The sequence below is a fragment of the Diabrotica virgifera genome, chromosome 8, assembly GCF_917563875.1.
Source record: "Diabrotica virgifera virgifera chromosome 8, PGI_DIABVI_V3a".
Taxonomy (NCBI): domain Eukaryota; kingdom Metazoa; phylum Arthropoda; class Insecta; order Coleoptera; family Chrysomelidae; genus Diabrotica; species Diabrotica virgifera.
The window spans coordinates 70,915,704-70,934,674 of NC_065450.1; the positions used below are offsets into that span (position 1 = coordinate 70,915,704).

Genomic DNA, 18,971 nt, shown 5'->3' on the forward strand with positions numbered 1-18,971 from the left:
CGCTTCAGTACCCTGGCTACTCGAGTGTCATGGGAAAAACCTTATTACCCTGGACTACAAGTACTCGTTAGTATGTTTATACCAAACGAGCAATCGGCCGAGAACACTGTCTTGCTACAATACTCGTTACGTGTAATCAAGGTTTTAGGAGTGAAAATTGAAGAAACTGACAGACAATAAATAGTGATAATTAAAAAATAGATAAAACGAATAAATTATACGAATTAAGAAGATATCGGGTAAGAAATAATATGAAAAGAGAGAAATTAAAAATAGAGTCGATGGCAGCGTATGTTCAAAAAAGGCATTTAAGTTGGTGGGGTCATCTGCAATGCCTAAAAATGTAATACCAATCAAAAAGATATGGGAAAAAAGAGAGGAAGACCTAAGAATACGTGAAACGATCTAAGATTATGGCACAAGATAGGAAGATTGGAAAGAGATTCGTGCATAGTTGAAATGCCATTGCATTTCATCCATACACCCTATGGGTGGAAGGGATTAGATTATAATTATATATTTTATTATACAAGGTGTCCCAAAAGTAGCGGAACGGTCGAATATTTCGCGAACTAAACATCGGATCGAAAAACTGAAAAATACGTCTTCAATCATTTTCAAAAATCTATCCAATGACACCAAACACCAACCCCCACTACACCCTCTGGAGGTTGGGTGGGGGGTAACTTTAAAATCTCAAATGGAAACCCCTAGTTTTTCTTGCAGATTTGGATTCGTTACGTAAAAGTAAGCAACTTTTATTCTAGACATTTTTTCGAACTGTGGATAGATGGCGCTATAATTGAGAAAAACGATTTATCCTGATACCATAGGTAAATTATAGAAACGGTCTAATATCTCGAGAAATACACTTCCAAATGAGCAACCAATAAAAAAGTTTTTGGAAAACCTATCGAATAACACCAAACATGACCCTCCAACTTACCCCTTGGAGGTGGGGTGGGGGGTAACTTTAAAATCTTAAATAGCAATCCCCACTTTTTATTGCAGATTCGGATTCGTCATGGAAAATTAAGCAATATTTATTCGAAACATTTTTTAGAATTGTTGATAGATGGCGCTTTAATTGGAAAAATACGATTTATTAGCACCATCTATCAGCAATTTTAAAATATATTTCGAATGAGTGTTGCTTAGTTTTTTTTTTCATGACTAATTCTAATCTTCAAAGAAAAGTGGGGATTGCTATTTAAGATTTTAAAGTTACCCCCACCTTACCTTCAGGGGGTAAGTTTCGAAAAGTATTAAAAACCTTCTTTTTTGGTTTCTCATGTGGAAGTGTATTTCTCGAGATACTAGACCGTTTCTATAATTTACCTATGGTATCAGGATAAATCGTTTTTCTCCATTATAGCGCCATCTATCCACAGTTCGAAAAAATGTCTTGAATAAAAGTTGCTTACTTTTACGTAACGAATCCAAATCTGCAAGAAAAACTAGGGGTTTTCATTTGAGATTTTAAAGTTACCCCCCACCCCACCTCCAGGGGGTGTAGTGGGGGTTGGTGTTTGGTGTCATTGGATAGATTTTTGAAAATGATTGAACACGCATTTTTCAGTTTTTCGATCCGATGTTTAGTTCGCGAAATATTCGACCGTTCCGCTACTTTTGGGACACCCTATATACGAGTATTAGATTATATTATAAACCTTAGGCCACGTTGGCCATTGAAATCCAATATAAGAGGTTTTCTCCAAAAAAATTCCAACCACGTGGGAGTTCTGTGTTTCCTTGGGTAACATCCAGGCATATCTTTAACATCACTTGAATTTTGTACAGTGTGTCCACGGATAGGGTGCCCAAGAGGAAAAACTTTTTTAGTTTCAATTATAGCGAAAAATGTCATTCTTGATAAAAAGTTTTGCTTGTTGTAAAACCCCAAAAAATGAAACAAAATTCATGTTTTTCAAATTCTGCTTAATTTTATAGCCAATTTTATGTAAATCCCTATAAATTTTTGCACCAAGTTCGACATTGTAACACTAATACTTGGGAGAACAACCCTTTCGCTTCTCTGGATTATGAAGTCGGACTTTGTCGTTCTCCTTGAATCATTAAATTATTTTTTAAAATAATAATTATTAATCCAATAATTTTAATAATGAAATTTATCATAAGATAAATTCTTAATTGAACGCATTGTCGAAAAAAATGACACTTTGCAAATTATTTATCCGAGTTGACAATTACTGAGCTACATTGTGGCTTGGCAACACTTTAGATTATTGTTACGATTTCGAACTGAGTGCAAAAATTTATAGGGATATACATAAAATTGGCTACAAAATTAAGCAGGATTTGTAAAACTTGAATTTTATTTCGTTTTATGGGGTTTTAGATCAAGCAAAACTTTTTATCAAGAATGACATTTTTCGCAAAAATTGAAAATAAAATAGTTTTTCCTCTTGGGCACCCCAACCGTGGACACACTGTATAAATATATAAAACGACATTTTAAAGGGTTTTACCCAATACATTTTGGTGGCTCAGCATGCAATTTTTGGCTTTTAAACACTAATGAGGGATTTCTTAATCGGAAAACGTTTTGTATTATTGTGACTCTTATTTAGGGTATTTTAAAATATACCTTTTACAAAAGACCTGGTATTTTTATATTATAAACCGTGTATTTTTTATAGTTTGATAGCATTAATCCCCACGTTTGACTGTTTTCAGTTTGGTTTAAAAACAGCTCCTTATAGTGATCAACACGGATTGGTTTTTCGATCCTTTATGTATTTATTCCAATTAATCCAAGAAAAACCAGAGATGCATTTTGTACTTAAAGCTAGCTTTTTAGAAATATACAACGAAAAGGTAAGTTAGTTGGAATTCAAAAAATTAAATTAAGTGAGTACCTACCTCTTCCCTTATTTCCAAATTATTCTGAAGTTATTTTTCAGTTTTTGCCATTAGCACCAAATCGCCAGCAAATACTCCCTCGGAGATTTCTACTCTTTGGTTGGCAATTATCATGGCTATTCTGACCTGCTAGGCAGCTGCTCTAAAAAGTTGCCTTGAGCTGCAACCAAACCATTATATCAGGTTCTTTAGCTAGGAAACGCATCTCCTTCCTACGCTTCTCCTACCCTCTATTTTTCCTTGAATTATGAGTCTCAAGATGTTATATCTTTCGCCTCTCATCACATGGCCGAAATATTGCAATTTCCTTTCTTTTATTGTGTTTTCAATCTCCCTCTTTCTGCCTATTCTCCTTAACACTTTTATATTCGTGACTTTATCTGCCCATGAAATCCTTAACACTCTTCTAAATGTCCACATTTCAAACGCGTTAAGTCGATTTATTGAATTTCTTTTAATGTCCATGACTTAGCTCTATAGTAAAGCACACTGTGCACTTGTGCACATAACATTTAATTAGTCTTGTTCTGAGGGCCAATGTCAAATCTTTGCTGCATTAAATCTTTTTCATTTTCATGAAGTTGGCACATTCTTTTTCAATTCTTACTCTTATTTCTGCAGTATAATCGTTATTTTCTGTGATTATCGTTCCCAAGTAGGTAAGTATACCTATGTTTTTTACTCTCTCAATCTTCTGGCCACCTATCGTTAATATTTCGTTTGTATTGTTGTTCTTGCTAATTTTCATAAATTTGGTTTTTTGATGTTAAGAGAGAGTCCGTATTCTCCAATATTGTCTTAATACTTTGTTCTTGTGGTTTATTATGATTACTGCTAATTATTTTTTAGGTTATAGACTTATTAAACCCAGGTAGTTCCAGAAAGTCTTTAGCAGTACGGTGGAGTAAAAAAGCTAGAGGTTTTTTTGTGGAAAATCTATTTTCTGTTGACTGTGAAGAGTTCGATGATTTGTTGGCTGTATTGGAAGAAGGAATGAGAAATAGATCAGTTGGCCGACATAACATGAACGACTACTCCAGGTAAATAGAAAATTCAAATAAAATATAAACAAAGGCGGATCCAGAGAGGGGGCCAAGGGAATATAGTCCCTCCGAGAATTTAAAAAATTTGCGGATTTTTCGTTACTAGATAAAATGTACTTTATTAACGATAAGTTTTGAATACCTTTATGGCACTGAAAAGTGTGTGAGAAGCGCCTTAAAACACAACATTTTAACTATAATTTTTAAATATTTTTCCTCAAAAAAAATTTTCTTGCCCTCTTCCCCCTCAAATCCCTGTATCCGCCCTTGAATGTAAATGACCTTTATTAGTTATTTATTGAATAAACATATTTTTTATTTTATTATACAAGACTTACTTCTGCTTATGAAAATTAAAGGCATTCACGAAATTTGAAAAGAACTAAAAATATCTCGGAAAATAATGAGTTTAAGTATAGCCTAGTCAGGATAAAAGAAAAACAGGCCTAACCGAGCTGCCCAAAATTTTATTTTTCTAATCTTTAGGGGAGTCAATAGAAGTGAAAATTTAAAATCGCAAATGAATTCCGCCATGTTGATTTTAAAGAAGAAAGGTTTTTGCTCAATATCTCTGCCATTTTCAACTTTTCGAGAAAAAATGTAAGGACTGAAATTATTGCAAATGCGATTGCCTACAATTTATTTTTTACTATTTTTTTGTGCGTTCAATTCTTCTTCTTCTTTCTGTATAGACATGACTGTCTGTTTTTTCAATGTGCCTCTAGTAAGTTGTCGTTCCATCGTTTTCGTGGTCTTCCCACTGATCGTGTTCCTATTGGGGAACCGTCTCTCGCTGTCCTGACTATCCTATTTGTTGTCATTCGGCTTATGTGGTCATTCCATTCTATTCTTCTGCTTCTTACCCAGTTATTAATGTTATACACCTTGCATCTCCGTCGTATATCTGTATTTCTAGCTCTGTCTCATAGAGTCTTACCATCGATTTTTCGAAGGGTTTTCATCTCCGCTGTTTCGAGCAATCTTCTTATCCTCTCTGTGTCGGGTCGTGTTTCTGCCGCGTATGTCATTATTGGTCTGATGACTGTTTTGTAAATGCTGCCTTTCATTTCTTTCCCGATATATTTATTTCTCCATATTGTGTCATTCAGGCAACCTGCGGCTCTGTTTGCTTTATTCACTTGATCTTCCACTTCTGTTTCGAGCCTTCCGTAGCTAGATAGTGTGATGCCTAGGTATTTAAACTCCATCACTTGTTCTATTATCTGACCTTCCAGCTCCAATTTAAATCTTATTGGATCTGCTGTTATAACCATGAATTTTATCTTTTGTGAGGAAATTAACATGTTAAATTTTCTGACGATTATGTTGAATTGGTGCAGCATACGTTGTAAATTATCTTCACTTTGAGAGATTAGTATTGCATCGTCCGCATAGCAGATTATTTTAAGTTGTTTTTCTCCCATTTGGTATCCTTTTTTAGTTCTTACTTTTTTTATTATTTCGTCCATGATCAGGTTGAACAATAAATGACTCAAGGAATCGCCCTGTCTTATCTCATTGCCGGCTTCAATTGGGTCAGTTAATTCATCGTCCACTTTTACTTTTATTGTGTTGTTCTGGTAGATGTTTTCGATCGTTTTAATTATTCCTACAGGTACCTCTCTCGAGTATAACAAATGGATAACGTCCTTTAATGTGACCCTGTCAAATGCTTTCTTAAGACCCACGAAACATAAATATACCGGTTTGTTGTATTTTGATATGTTGTATCTTGTATTCTGGTTTGTTTGAATTATCTCGTTTACTTAATTTTACCACATACTTGTACATAAACATAAACAAAAATGAAGATAATTATATTTTATACAATTTTAATCTCTTTCATTTTTTTGCTATTTTTTTATATTCTGTATCTTAATGGAATTATCGACTAATATCACATTAAAAACTTACCCTGTATATGAATTGTACATCTGTATTAAAATCTGAAATAGTCTAGACAATTCGTAGTAAATGGATTCATTTTTTTTTGATATTTACAAAAAACCAGGTCAAAGACAGCAATTCTTAATGATTTTACATTTCGTAAATAAAATATTGAATTTTGTGAATGAACTTTTTTTTTATAAATAATTTTATTATTCATTCATATCAGTGAAATGGTGTACAGCCATTGTGTTATTTAGCATTGTTTGTTTCTGTTTGTGTGTGTATAATAATGATACTTTTTTATAACCTCCTTCTATAGGAGGGTTAAAATCTAATTGACATAATTTCTTTTATTTATGTGTATACTACTTCAAAGAGTTTTACTGAATATAAATAGGCTATCCAATAAGTTTTGCGGTTCGACAAAAAAACTTTACTTAATTGGTGTTTTTTTTTAAATGCAAACTATTTTTGAAATGCAACTTTATATAATGTGATAATATGAAAAATAAAGGATATGGCAACGGTGTTACATGTGATGATCGGATCCAATGCCAAAATCTACACATAAATATTAGGGTGCACTAATATACAAGCTGTCCTAGTTTCTGTTTTATTATGATGTAGAAACGATATGTTTGTTCTAAATTTATCTAAAAAAAAAGAATGTGTGTGTGTACTTTGTACGCACGTAAGGAGTTATACTTCTATTATATGATTTTAGCGAAATGCATATTTTAAACAGTTTATTTTTATTTTATTTAAATATTAAACTAATTTTAATGCTTACCACTTTCCAAAAATAAAAAAAAAGGATAGGAATGGCCCGGATTTGAAGCCAAGACCTGTAGCCGAATGCTCTACCAATAACACCACGAGCTCTCTGTTTATATCATAGACTTAAATAATGATAGACGGAGTGTCATTCAGAGCGAAGTGACAACACCATCTCTTTTCTTTGGATCAGTGCTGTTTCACTCTTACGCATAGTAAAGCTGCGACAGGAGTCCTCCCCTTCCGTGCCTATTCTCACACTGAATGTCATCATATATTCTCGATACAATGTGCTAGAAAGAGATACTGCAAACCAGTCGAAGAGATCTTGTCGTCAGAAAGCGCGGAGTGTAGGCTCACTCTATAATATATTCCTCTATGGTTTATATACTTTCTCTAAGGCTTAATAAATTGGTTAAAAGTTATTATTATGAAAATCAGAAAGTGACTAAATCAAAGTTTAAAGCCCCACAAGATCCTGAAGAAATTTTTGTCATAAGTTTATTACTAAGCTGTTATTTTTAAGTAATAATAATGAGCGGCAGCACGTATTAGGCGGCCGTCTATGATGGGTGCGAGAGAGATGCCATTCCGGCAATCCAATTGGGCATCTACTCGTACTCACATTTACAGCCGCGTCAATACGCTCTTACGGCTTATTGTTAATAATTAAAAATAACAGCTTAGTAATAAATTAATGACACAAATTTCTTCAGGATCATGTAGGGGGGGCTTTAGACTTTGATTTAGTCACTTTCTGACTTTCATAATAATAATTTTTAACCGAGTTATTATACATAATACATAATATATACAGTGAGCACGAAAGGTTGGAATAAATTCATTTTCTCGAGAACGGACGATTTTGGAAAAAAATCCCGAAACAGGTCAATTTTTATTTTTAAATTGCGACTTTCTGGCATATGTATCATACTAGTGACGTCACCCATCTGGGCGTGATGACGTCATCTATATTTTTTTTAAATGAGAATAGGGGTCGTGTGATAGCTCATTTAAAAAGTAATTCAATTCTCTATTCAGTAATATAAACATTAACATAATTATTTATACAGGGTGTCCAAAAAAATTTTTTTTTATTAACTTTATTGACATAAAAAGAAGAATGTGTGTAATTTATTTAACTCAAAATACATTTAACTGCTATCAGAAAACAGGAAATAATGTTTATTCGACAAATAAATATTGTTTTTTGTTTAAATTCAATATTAAAGCCGCCACCCACCTTCCGCTTGACACTTTGAACATTTAATTTTAGCGAAAAGCAATGATTATTTTTCAAATAAACATTTTTTAGCTGTTTTTTCAGAGCAGTAAAATGTATTTTGGACTAAATAAATCACATGCATTCTTCTTTTTATTTCATAAAATTTAATTAAAAAACATTTTTTTGGACACTCTGTATAAATACTTATGTAAATGTTTATATTACTTAATAGAGAATTAAATTACCTTTTAAATGAGCTATCACACGACCCCTATTCCCATTTAAAAAAATCATTGATGACGTCACCACGCCCAGATGGGTGACGTCACTGATATGCTATATATACCAATAAGTCGTAATTTAAAAATAAAAATTGACCTGTTAGGGATTTTCTTCCAAAATCGTCCATTCTCGAAAAAATGGAATTTAATCCAACCTTTACGTGCTCTCTGTATATATACATATGAAGTCTTAAAAATGGCCATTTTTGCGTTTTTCAAATTTTAAATTGCTTATAACTCGAAAATCATCAACTTTAAAGAAGAATTAAAAGAGACCTTTTTTGTCCAGAATGGTCTAAAAAACCTAAAAAAAATTGTCCAGAAAAAAAATAATAATTTTTGCAATTGGATTAAAAAAAATTGTTAAAAAAATTTGGACCACTTTTTTCGTAGACGACTTCTTGAACCTTATTCTGGGGTGTATTAGAATTGTGATTATGCAAAAAAATCTCATGGGAATATTTTTTCCAACGAACCCGCCGTTTTCGCCTTCTCTAATCATGTGAATGTATTTCATCCTTGCTCGAAAATTGCACAAGGTAAGTACTTGTGTTCAAGTGAGAGGTTACCAACCAACTCTTTCTTGGAATCCTTCACACACCATGCCCTTTATTAAAATGCTTCATATATCATTTTGTGCACATCTTATTACCCATGCATGGACACCAAAATCGATTTGTTAATGCAACCCCTGTCATAGGCGTAACCAGGGAGGGTTTTGGGGGTTGTAACCCCCCCCCATTGGGATGTACTTTGAGCTCTATACGCTTAACACCATAGCCCTCAGAGACCTTCCAGTAGTTGTAACCCCCCCCTTTCAGGTAGTTGTAACCCCCTCTTAGGATCATCCTGGTTACGCCTATGACCCCTGTAGCCAAGAAAAAAATAAATAAAGAGGGGGTTGAAAATTTTTTTCTTTTTTGCTTTTTGACCCATATGGACATATGCTCCATCAATAGGGTTTTTCATAAATATATATCATTATTGCAACATCCCTGCGGAAACTACCCCTATCCTTGAAAATAAACTGCAGAAACTACCCCTATCCCTTGGAGAGCATATGTTGACGATTTTCTCATTACATATGCATTTTTTTAAAACAAAACTTATACAGAATTAAAGACCACTATTTTTTCTACAAATAAGATCCTATGCACTTTTTTCGTTGCAACCTACGCAACCGTTACGGTAAAGTGGCGCCGTAAACCTCAGAAATGCTTTGGCGGGCTCCTGTTTTTGTTTTTTTTTTTCGTCACCTATTCATTTTATGGATAACCTACTATAGAAAATAAAAGAACACACTGTATGCTACATATTATGACCTATGCATATTTTATTCTGTTTGCACTCTAAAGCCACAGTGGTGGCCCAAAATCAATTATTGATTATTTTCTTTATTAATTATCCGTTTTTGGGGTGGTTCCGGGGAAAATATGGGGGTGCATTATACAAACTTGTAAATAACACTAGTACACGGAAAATCGCTGAAAGTTTTTTTACTCTAGCATAGGCGGTTCAGATGGTATTAAAAGGGGTTTTTTAAAATGTAACACCCTGTAATTAAAAAATTTGCCATTGTCCTTAAATGAAACCTATACCAAAAAATCAGCCACTTATTTGTGATTAATTGCCGTAGGATTTCTTCTTAATTTTCATTACAGTTAGGGAAATTTTTTTTTTAAAACATCTTTTTTAAAAATTTGTCAACTTTGGGGCGCCACCCCCACTAAACGGTGGGTGATAGACATATGCTGTGGGGAAATAAATAGTAGGAAATATAGTCCTCTTCATTTTACTATTAAGTAAATTTTTTGCAAAGCATACAGGAAGGGCTACGTTTCGCAAAAATCACAAATTACCCCCTTTAAAGGGATGAAAAGGAGGCTTCCGGGGCGAAGTTTTTAAGAAAAAGTTAGTCTCATATTAAGCACCCCTTGATATACCAGAAAAAAATAAAACCAGACTTGTGTCCATTTTGCCATGTTCAACCTGTTTCCTACACTAACGATACTTGATTTTTTCCATTGTAAAACATACTAAATAGCTTGTAAACAAAGAAGGAATTGACAAATTGAAATCAAAATTAACTTCAAAGTTCATATGAAGAGTGTACCAATATAAGAAACAAAAAATAAGCTAGTTGCAATGACCTCTGTTATCAAACCGCAAAACTTATTGAACAACCTAATATAGCATTTTTTTTTTTAAATTTTAGTCGAAGCCACACAATTCTTAGTGTTCATATAACTTCAGAACAACCCACTGAAGGTGGTGTATTTATTTCCCGATCTGGAAAAATCAATTTCGTTGACCTAGCTGGTAGCGAAATGACCAAAAAAACCCAAAGCGAAGGCAAAACTTTAGAAGAAGCTAATAATATTAACAAGAGCCTAATGGTACTAGGTAAGTAATTTGAAATTTCTGCATAAGTTATAAACATATTTCTCAAACATAGGTTTTTTTAATATTAATTACAAGATTTTTTATATAAATTTATATTTTGTATTTATTGCATTTTCTAGATATAAAAAAACTTGTATTAAATAGGATTACCATATCTACAAAATTACTTATGAAGTAAAAGACAATAGTAAAAAAGACAATCAAACTATTGACTATTCAAAACAAGACTTAAATCGTGAAGATATGCCACTAAACAACCCTAAATATCAACTTTACCAAAAGAATGTAGTTCCAAGGGCAAATCCATTAAATATTGGACTTGAAATTCCCGATTTCCACCTACACGCTCAAATAAACCCTTTGAATTTCGTGAAATTCTCGAGCGTATTGTAAATAGTTTCCTTTCATAAAAGCGATAACAATGCTAACTAATAATTTGAATTGCTTTAGCTCGAGGATTGTTTACCAAAACCTGTGAATCTATTAATGTCCCTTTTGTCCTTGAATAAATAACTATTTCCAACATTCGTTAACAAATCAAATTGGTAAGTATTTAAAATATCTACATAGGCGGACACACTTTATTTTAGATATTCGAATAGGTTCGATGTTATATCTATCGATAGCCCGAGTACTGCAAACCTAAAGATGAACGAGATGCATTCTACGAACAGTTGCAAACCATCCTGGATGACATGAAGAACATGAAGAACACTTAATTATTATGGGTGATTTTAATGCACGTATCCGAAATGAAATAGTTCCAGCAGTAAAACAAAGATTCAATGAAAACCATGTCAACGCAAATGGAGAACTCATGGCTAATGTATGTGCTTTTAACGAACTGAGAATAAAAATAATACATTTTTCGACCATAAGCTTCAGTATAAATATACGTTTGAAAACTCCAGGGGCACAAATCTATGATTGACTTTATAGTCACTAATAGAAAAATCCACCCAAAGCAGATTCTAGATATTCGAACTTTAAACTCAGCAGACGCAGGGAGTGAACACAAACTAGTCCTAGCAAAAATAAGAATGAAAATAACACCAAAACATTTTATGTATACAGCAAATCACCGAGGAAAAATTCAATGTAGAATCACTGTGGAACGATTCTACAAGAGAAATGTACCAAAGGAGGCTAGCACAGAAGATACAGCTGAAACAAATAGACGACATCGAAGATGTAAACGCGAGCTGGGAGAAAATTAAAACAACATTGAAGAGGCAGCAACAGAAGCTCTAGGAAAACGCAAAGTCATACTGAACAAAAGGAATAACAACAATACACCATGGTTCAGAAAAGAAATAAAAGAGAAATGTAAAGAGAAGCGAGAGGCCTACATGAAGTATAAAACATCAAACACTCCAGAATCCAGAGATACCTATAGAAGAATACGAAGTGAAACAAAGCAATTGGTAAGAAGAACAAAAAATAAACACTACAAACAGTTTACAAAAAGGATGCAAAGCGACTTCTACGGAACACAAAAACAAATATGGAGATTCAAAAGAAACCAATGGAAAGAAATGGCAGAATTGAAGGAATACAATAACATAACATACCAGCAAAAGAATTGGAAAGATACTTGACGGAACTGTTTAAAGAAAAGGAAAATAATAATCAAAACAATAGCCTACCGGAATTAAGACACGAAATAGAAATCAGTTTTCCGGAAGTAGAGATAGCCATAAATTCACTCAAAAACAGAAAGTCACCAGGACCAGAGGGAATAACCAACGAGCTTCTAAAATACGGAGGAGAAAGTATAACCCTAGAGATGACAAAACTTATACAAAATCTAATATTGCACTGCAAGATACCAGACACATGGAGAAACAGCATAATGATACCAATGTTGAAGAAAGGAGATAAAGAAGACCCCAACAGTTATAGAGGTATAAATCTACTGAATACCGCACTTAAGCTAACCACAAAAGTCCTAACCAACAAAATCAATAAACTAACAACTTTATCAGATGAACAACAAGGATTCAGATCCGGAAGATCCTGCGAAGACGCCGTATTTGTACTGAGACAAATCACAGAAAAGGTCATTGAGTACAATAAACCAGCATATCTATGTTTTATAGACCTGACAAAGGCTTTCGATCGCATCCAAGGCATGTCTTACATTTACTGTATAGAAGAAATATACCAATCAATATTATACAAACCATCGAAAACATCTTTTTTCATAATCGAATACAGGCAAAGATAAATGGAAAACTAACGCAGTTTATACCAGTACAAAGCGGAGTCAGACAAGGTGACTCATTAAGCCCACTGCTCTATAATATAATAATGGACGAAATAATAGAAGCAGTACGTAAAGGTCATGGTTACAGAATGGGGAACAAAGAAATCCAAATATTATGTTATGCAGACGACGCCGCAATAATCGCCGAGACGGAAGACGATCTCCAAAGGTTAACACACATCTTCAATACAACAGCCAAGAAATACAATATGATAATATCAGCATAAAAAACCAAATGTATGACAACATCTAAATACCCACTACGATGTAAAATCGAAATTGATGGGAAAGTAATAAAGCAGGAAGCAAGGTTTAGATATCTGGGAATAGATATAACCAGTTACGGAGATGTTGAAGAGGAAGTACGACAACAAAGCTTAAAAGCAAGTAAAGCGGCGGGATCCCTTAATGACATAATCTGGAAGAACAAAAGACCTAAGACAAGACACAAAAGCAAGAATCTATAAAGCAGCAATTATACCTATATTGACATACACGGCGGAGACAAGACCTGACACATCTAAAACAAGACGACTACTAGAAACAGCAGAGATGAAAATACTCCGACGAATATCAGGGAAATGTCTGTTGGATAGGGAGAGAAGCGAAAACATAAGGAGATCATGCAATGTAGAAGACATAAATGGATGGGTGACAAAACGAAAACAGGAGTGGAACGAACACATTAGTAGAATGGCAGAGGATAGGATAGTACGAATAGCACGAAATAAGTCACCAAATGGACGAATAAGTATTGGCAGACCAAGAAGAAGGTGGTTCGATAACTTAAATAATTTAGGAGGCTAATATTTAAGAAGAAAGAGCCTTTAAAGCCTACATACAAGACGGAAGAAAAAGAAGAAGAAGAAGAAGAAGAATAGAAATAAGATATTATAAATAAAATAAGAGTTACACAACACGCTATGGAAAGATCAGTTTTAGGTATTACCATCAAAAATAAAGTACCAAACATCGAAATAATAAGAAGAACAGGGGTCATGGATGCTAAACACATCACACTGGGTCACAGCTCAATGAGATTGGCATCTCGTCCTAAGCAATACGCCCTCTGGAGGATATTGCAGTAACCGAGCTAAGGGGCCATTGTTTATTTTCTTTCACGTTGACGGTTGAAGGCATGGCATCCGGCATATTGTTTAGGTTGGGAGAATTTGTTTGTTTATGGTTTAATCACGTTTAATTGTTGCTGTATATTACTCGTTTGTTGTTATTTATTTTGTTTGTTGTTTCGCGTTAAAGGTTAATTGTGTTTTGTGTACAAAATATAATTAAATTTAAAAGAAAAACACAGATAAACGAACAAAACTAAAACAAAAAACTAAACATACAACCAAATACAACATACAATATGTAAACAATGGGACGCGGCGCCGGCAGTTTCTCAAGTCATCAATACGACTAACTTCACACTTCACAATGGCCCCTTAGCTCGGTTCAATTTGATACCACATTGGCGCTGCGATCTTAATCCGAATCGCCAATTGTGCTGGACATGTTTTCAGATCGACGGATGATATATGGATCAGAAAGATTCTGGAATGGCGAGCAAGACAAGAAGCATATCGAAGCAAAGGAGGATCACCGACTAGATGGACGGATGATATAAAGCGTATCACCACAAATTGAAATTAGACGCAAGAGGCTATAGAGGTAGGTGGAAAATTTTACGGGAGGCCTACGTTCAGCAGTGGACAATATAGGTTAATTGATGATGAATGAATTGACGATATAAATGAGACAGATAAAATTAAATTATTGAAAGTATCTGTGGCGGCTAGCTTCAATTACTATTTTTTAATTGCTAATTTTAATTATTAGCTTCTCTCCTTAAACGAAATAATACTCTGATAATGAGCTTCATTTAAAATTCACATTTGTTCCTCTCGCAATATACGAAACCATATGTATAAAATTAATGACCTTTTTTCAGTCTCTACCTAAATCCCTTTTCAAGTTTTACCATATCCAATAAATTACATCTTAGGGGCCTTTAGATTATAAACCACAGATGACAAATTAACATGTGACATAATGTATATGATAATAATTAACATGTAACAAATGACATCTTGGCAGTCGGTCGGTCACAAGCCTCCCGCTCGGAAAAGAATAACAAACCCTCTTTCGAGACAAAATACGCGTTTACCGAAATAAATATATTACTGACAGTTTGTTGTTTTACATTTATTTATTATTATATTATTTGTTTCCGTGGACGATAAGGTTATTACATGCATCTAACCGCACCACGGAATATCTTTTACCAAGCAACAAAAACAAAATGAGAAATCTCAGATCTAAACAATAATTCTGAAAATTCTCAAGGAACATTCTGGTAACATCCTGAATATCTGCCTTTTACAATTTATAAGGCAAGGAGACGACGAATAGAGGACACGAAAGGGACTATACAGTATGCAGTCACATTCCGTCTATTCATCTAGGAAAAATTCCAACGAAAGTTGATTCCGTGTACTCAAAATATGAGTAAAATGTAAAATTAAAAAACAGCTTATGTTTCAATTCGGTTCAGAGATGATCCACCAACCCCATACGTCCGTTACGGTCTCTCCAGACCTCTTCAGTGGGGCTACATGAACACCTCTGAATCGAAGCGAAACCAAGCTGCCTATTTAATGTTCCGTGGTGGTTGAGTTGCGTGTAATAACCATATTGTCCACGGAAACAATTAAATGAAATTAAAATAAATGTAAAAACAACAAACTGTCTTTTAATAATATATTTATTTCAATCGGTAAAAAGAACATGAAAATGTCTCGAAAGAGGGTTTGTTATTTTAGCGAGGGTGTGACCGCACGGGGTGTCCGCTGTGACTCTACTGAACTAGACCACAAACACTAATCTGTCATTATGTGGTTCTACCATATGGCCAGACAGGCGACAATTTATTAGGTCTGGCGTTTTAAAAACTGGAAAGACATTTTACCTGAATAGGGATATATATTTCGTTTCTTAAAACTTAACAGGGCCTTCTATGCATATGGTTTGTATATTAAATGTGAATTTTAAATGAGATGTATGATTTAATTTTGAAAAAGTTATTAAAAATTAAAAATTAAAATTAGCATTTAAAAAGTAGTAATTGAAACGTGTCGCCAAAGTCAGTCTAATAGGCACGCTATCTTAGACGAATAGACGGACTGTGACTGCATATTGTAAAGTCCCTTTCGTCTCCTTTATTCGTCGTCTCCTTGCCTTATAAATTGTAAAAGGCAGAGATTAAGGATGTTACCAGAAACTGGTTCCACGAGAATTTTCAGATTTATTCTTTAGATCTGAGTCTTCTCATTTCTCTCTAATAGATGTTACTACCGCTACAGCATCTGATAAGCATTATTGTTTTCATATTATTTTTTTTTTAGCGTATGGCTTAAGTATATCACAGAATATATTTAGATTTATGCTTTATACAATGCATTACAAACAGATGCCCAGTTTATTTATATATTCGATTGACCCGTCGGTTGCCATTACAAAGTCTATAGGGTCGCCTGTGTAGGTATGCTCTGCGTGGGCAGTCCTGAACAATGTGTCTGATCGTCTGTCTTGAAGCGCCGCAGCCACAAGAAGGCGAGGGTAGTTTACCCGATATGTAGAGGGAGATCTTCCACAGTTTGTTCGAATTCGATTAAGGGCTGCCCAAATCTTATGGGGACGTTCAAATTCTCCAGGTATTTCTATGATATCCGGTAGGCTATGGTAATACGGATCTGTCTTTTCCCAATCTTCTCTCCATCGGGTATTTAAGTCAAAGTTGGAATGCTGCAGCGCTTGAGCAGATTGTAGAGGGGGTAACCTGGATCTGAGACGGTTTCCAAGAATATCGGGGATGTCATTGTGGACTAGAAGCTGGCGACTGTCCATTATTTTGTTATATTCTTTAGCCAATGCATGTTCGCGGCGTAGGTTGGGTGGTGGTATATTACTAAGGGTAGGTAGCCACATTGTAGGGGTGGGCTTAATTGTGCCTGTTATCATACGCATAGCACGGTTTAGCTGAGTGTCGACCAGGTGGGTATGCCTGCTATTTAGCCACACTGGTACACAGTATTCTGCCACCAGATATATCAGGTCAAATGCAGAGGATCTTAAAGTTGATGCTGTGGACCCCCATGTAGTGCCACAGAGTTTCTATATTATATTGTTGCGTGTTTTCAATTTTGCTGCTGTTTTCGTCAGGTGTTCTCTGAATGTGAGCGTTCTGTCTAGAGTAACCCCAAGGTATTTCGGGTATTTATTGTGTTTCAACAACTTGTTATTAAAATACACTCGCAATTCTCTGTTTGCCAGCTTGTTGTTGAGATGAAAAGCTGATACATCAGTTTTTGTAGTATGTACTTGGTTGTAGTCTCCATTTCTTAAGGTATTCGCTGAGGACGGATAGGTCATTCGTGAGAGTGATTTCTGTAGTTTCTAAAGATTGGTGGCTTGTTGCAAGGGTCCAGTCGTCAGCATTTCCAAACTTTCGAGATTCGGTTCCAGGCATGTCAGCAATATAGAGGCTGAAAAGTAAAGCATTATTAAGTTTCATCTGTCTACTCGTCTCGTTTCCCATTATAACCTGGAAGGCTCTGTTTGTCAGCATGTTGTCAATGAGGTTAATTATCTTTCTGCAGGGGATAATACGGGGCAGTTTATATAGGTATTAATCCCTGTCTCCAACAGTGTCATATGCTGCTGTCAGATCTATGAATACTGTTGCTGTCTTTTGTTTCTTTTGAAAACTAGCTTCTATAAAAGTTGTTAATGACAGCACTTGGTCCGTACAGCTTCGATGAAGGCGGAAGTCAGCTTGTTCAATGGGAACGTTTTCTAGTATCCTGTGACTAATTCTGTTGAGGAGAAGCTTTTCTAATAGTTTATATACCATGCTGAGTAGAGCTATGGGTCGGTAGTTTCCTGGCTTATCGTTTGATTTGCCTGGTTTCGGGATTGCAATTATCTTTGTTCGCTTAAGTGAGGAAGGAATGTTACCTGACTGAAGTATATATCATTAAATAACATTGCAAGCCACTGTTTCGTGTATGCACCACTGTTTATCAAGAACTCAGGATGGATACCATCAGACCCAAGTGCTTTACCTGATTTCATTTCTTTCAACGCATGTGTGATTTCAGAAATAAGTATTCTTGCTGAATATTCGGAGTTCATTCTGTTCGTTTGTTTTAATGCTCTTAAGTCTCTTTTTACGTTGTTAGTATGTGTTCGTTCTCGTGGAGCTCTGTTAGGAGACATTTGATTATTTTTATAATTCTGCTTAAATAGGATCTTGGTTTCGTCTCGATTTAGAGGTATTTATGTATCCCCACTGAAGAGGTCTAGAGAGACCAAAACGGACTTATGGGGATGTTGGATTATCTCTGAACCGAAATGAAACATAAGCTGCCTTTCAATGAAAATTTGTTTAATTCAGTGGTCGTTTGCCAAAAGCAGATATGTCCACTTTTGATACTTTTTAGGAGAGCAAATTCAAATTTCCACGACGGCCATAAAACTAGTTTTTTCTTATACGTAAACTCACATAAATAGCTGCATAAACATTAAACTCAAAACCAAATATGATATTGTAGCAATAAAACGAGCTGTTCGTATTTAAGTATATAAGACTTTATTTAACTGTACAGATAAATTTATCTTATAGACTAACAACTACTCCTAAAAATTAACATCCCTATATATTGAATACAAAAATACCAGCCATGTTCTTGAACGTTCCAGAAAAACGGAACCGCCCATCCCTAGTAATGCGTAGGCGAACTTTCTCGAGTAATCCCTTCCTCGCTTGTTCGCTGAGTCATCCTGTACAGTAAGGGAAAAAACCCTTATTGTATAATATAATACAGGGTGATTGATTAGTAGGGTAAAGCTCAATAGCTCCGCTATAGTAATAGATAGCAATAAAAGTTATTAACAAAAATTTTAGCCACCTTTGAGCTTTACAAAATTAGTTAGAATGTTACAGGTTGTTCGATAACACAGTGGCAGACCAAACTTATGTTTTTTTAAATGGAACACCCTATATTTTATTTTATATTCGAAATCCTGTTAACTTCTCCATCACAAAAATATAAAGGTAATGTTATACAGGGTATTTACAAAGTTATAACCAATTTTGTATGAAAATCATAACAAGTTCAACTCCCTGTATAAATAAAAATAAGCAC

General features: G+C 34.6%; 1 protein-coding gene across 2 annotated transcripts in view; it reads left to right on the forward strand.

The window, feature by feature from the left end:
• The window catches only part of LOC114340314 (kinesin-like protein KIF12), a 139,664-nt gene that overhangs the window by 72,831 nt on the left and 47,862 nt on the right, over positions 1 to 18,971 (forward strand). For both annotated transcript variants that reach the window (XM_050658316.1, XM_050658317.1), the window contains exons 6-8: positions 2,698 to 2,838; positions 3,733 to 3,923; positions 10,312 to 10,499. In XM_050658316.1, the coding sequence (XP_050514273.1) occupies positions 2,698 to 2,838; positions 3,733 to 3,923; positions 10,312 to 10,499 (520 nt within the window). The remainder of the gene's footprint in view (positions 1 to 2,697; positions 2,839 to 3,732; positions 3,924 to 10,311; positions 10,500 to 18,971) is intronic.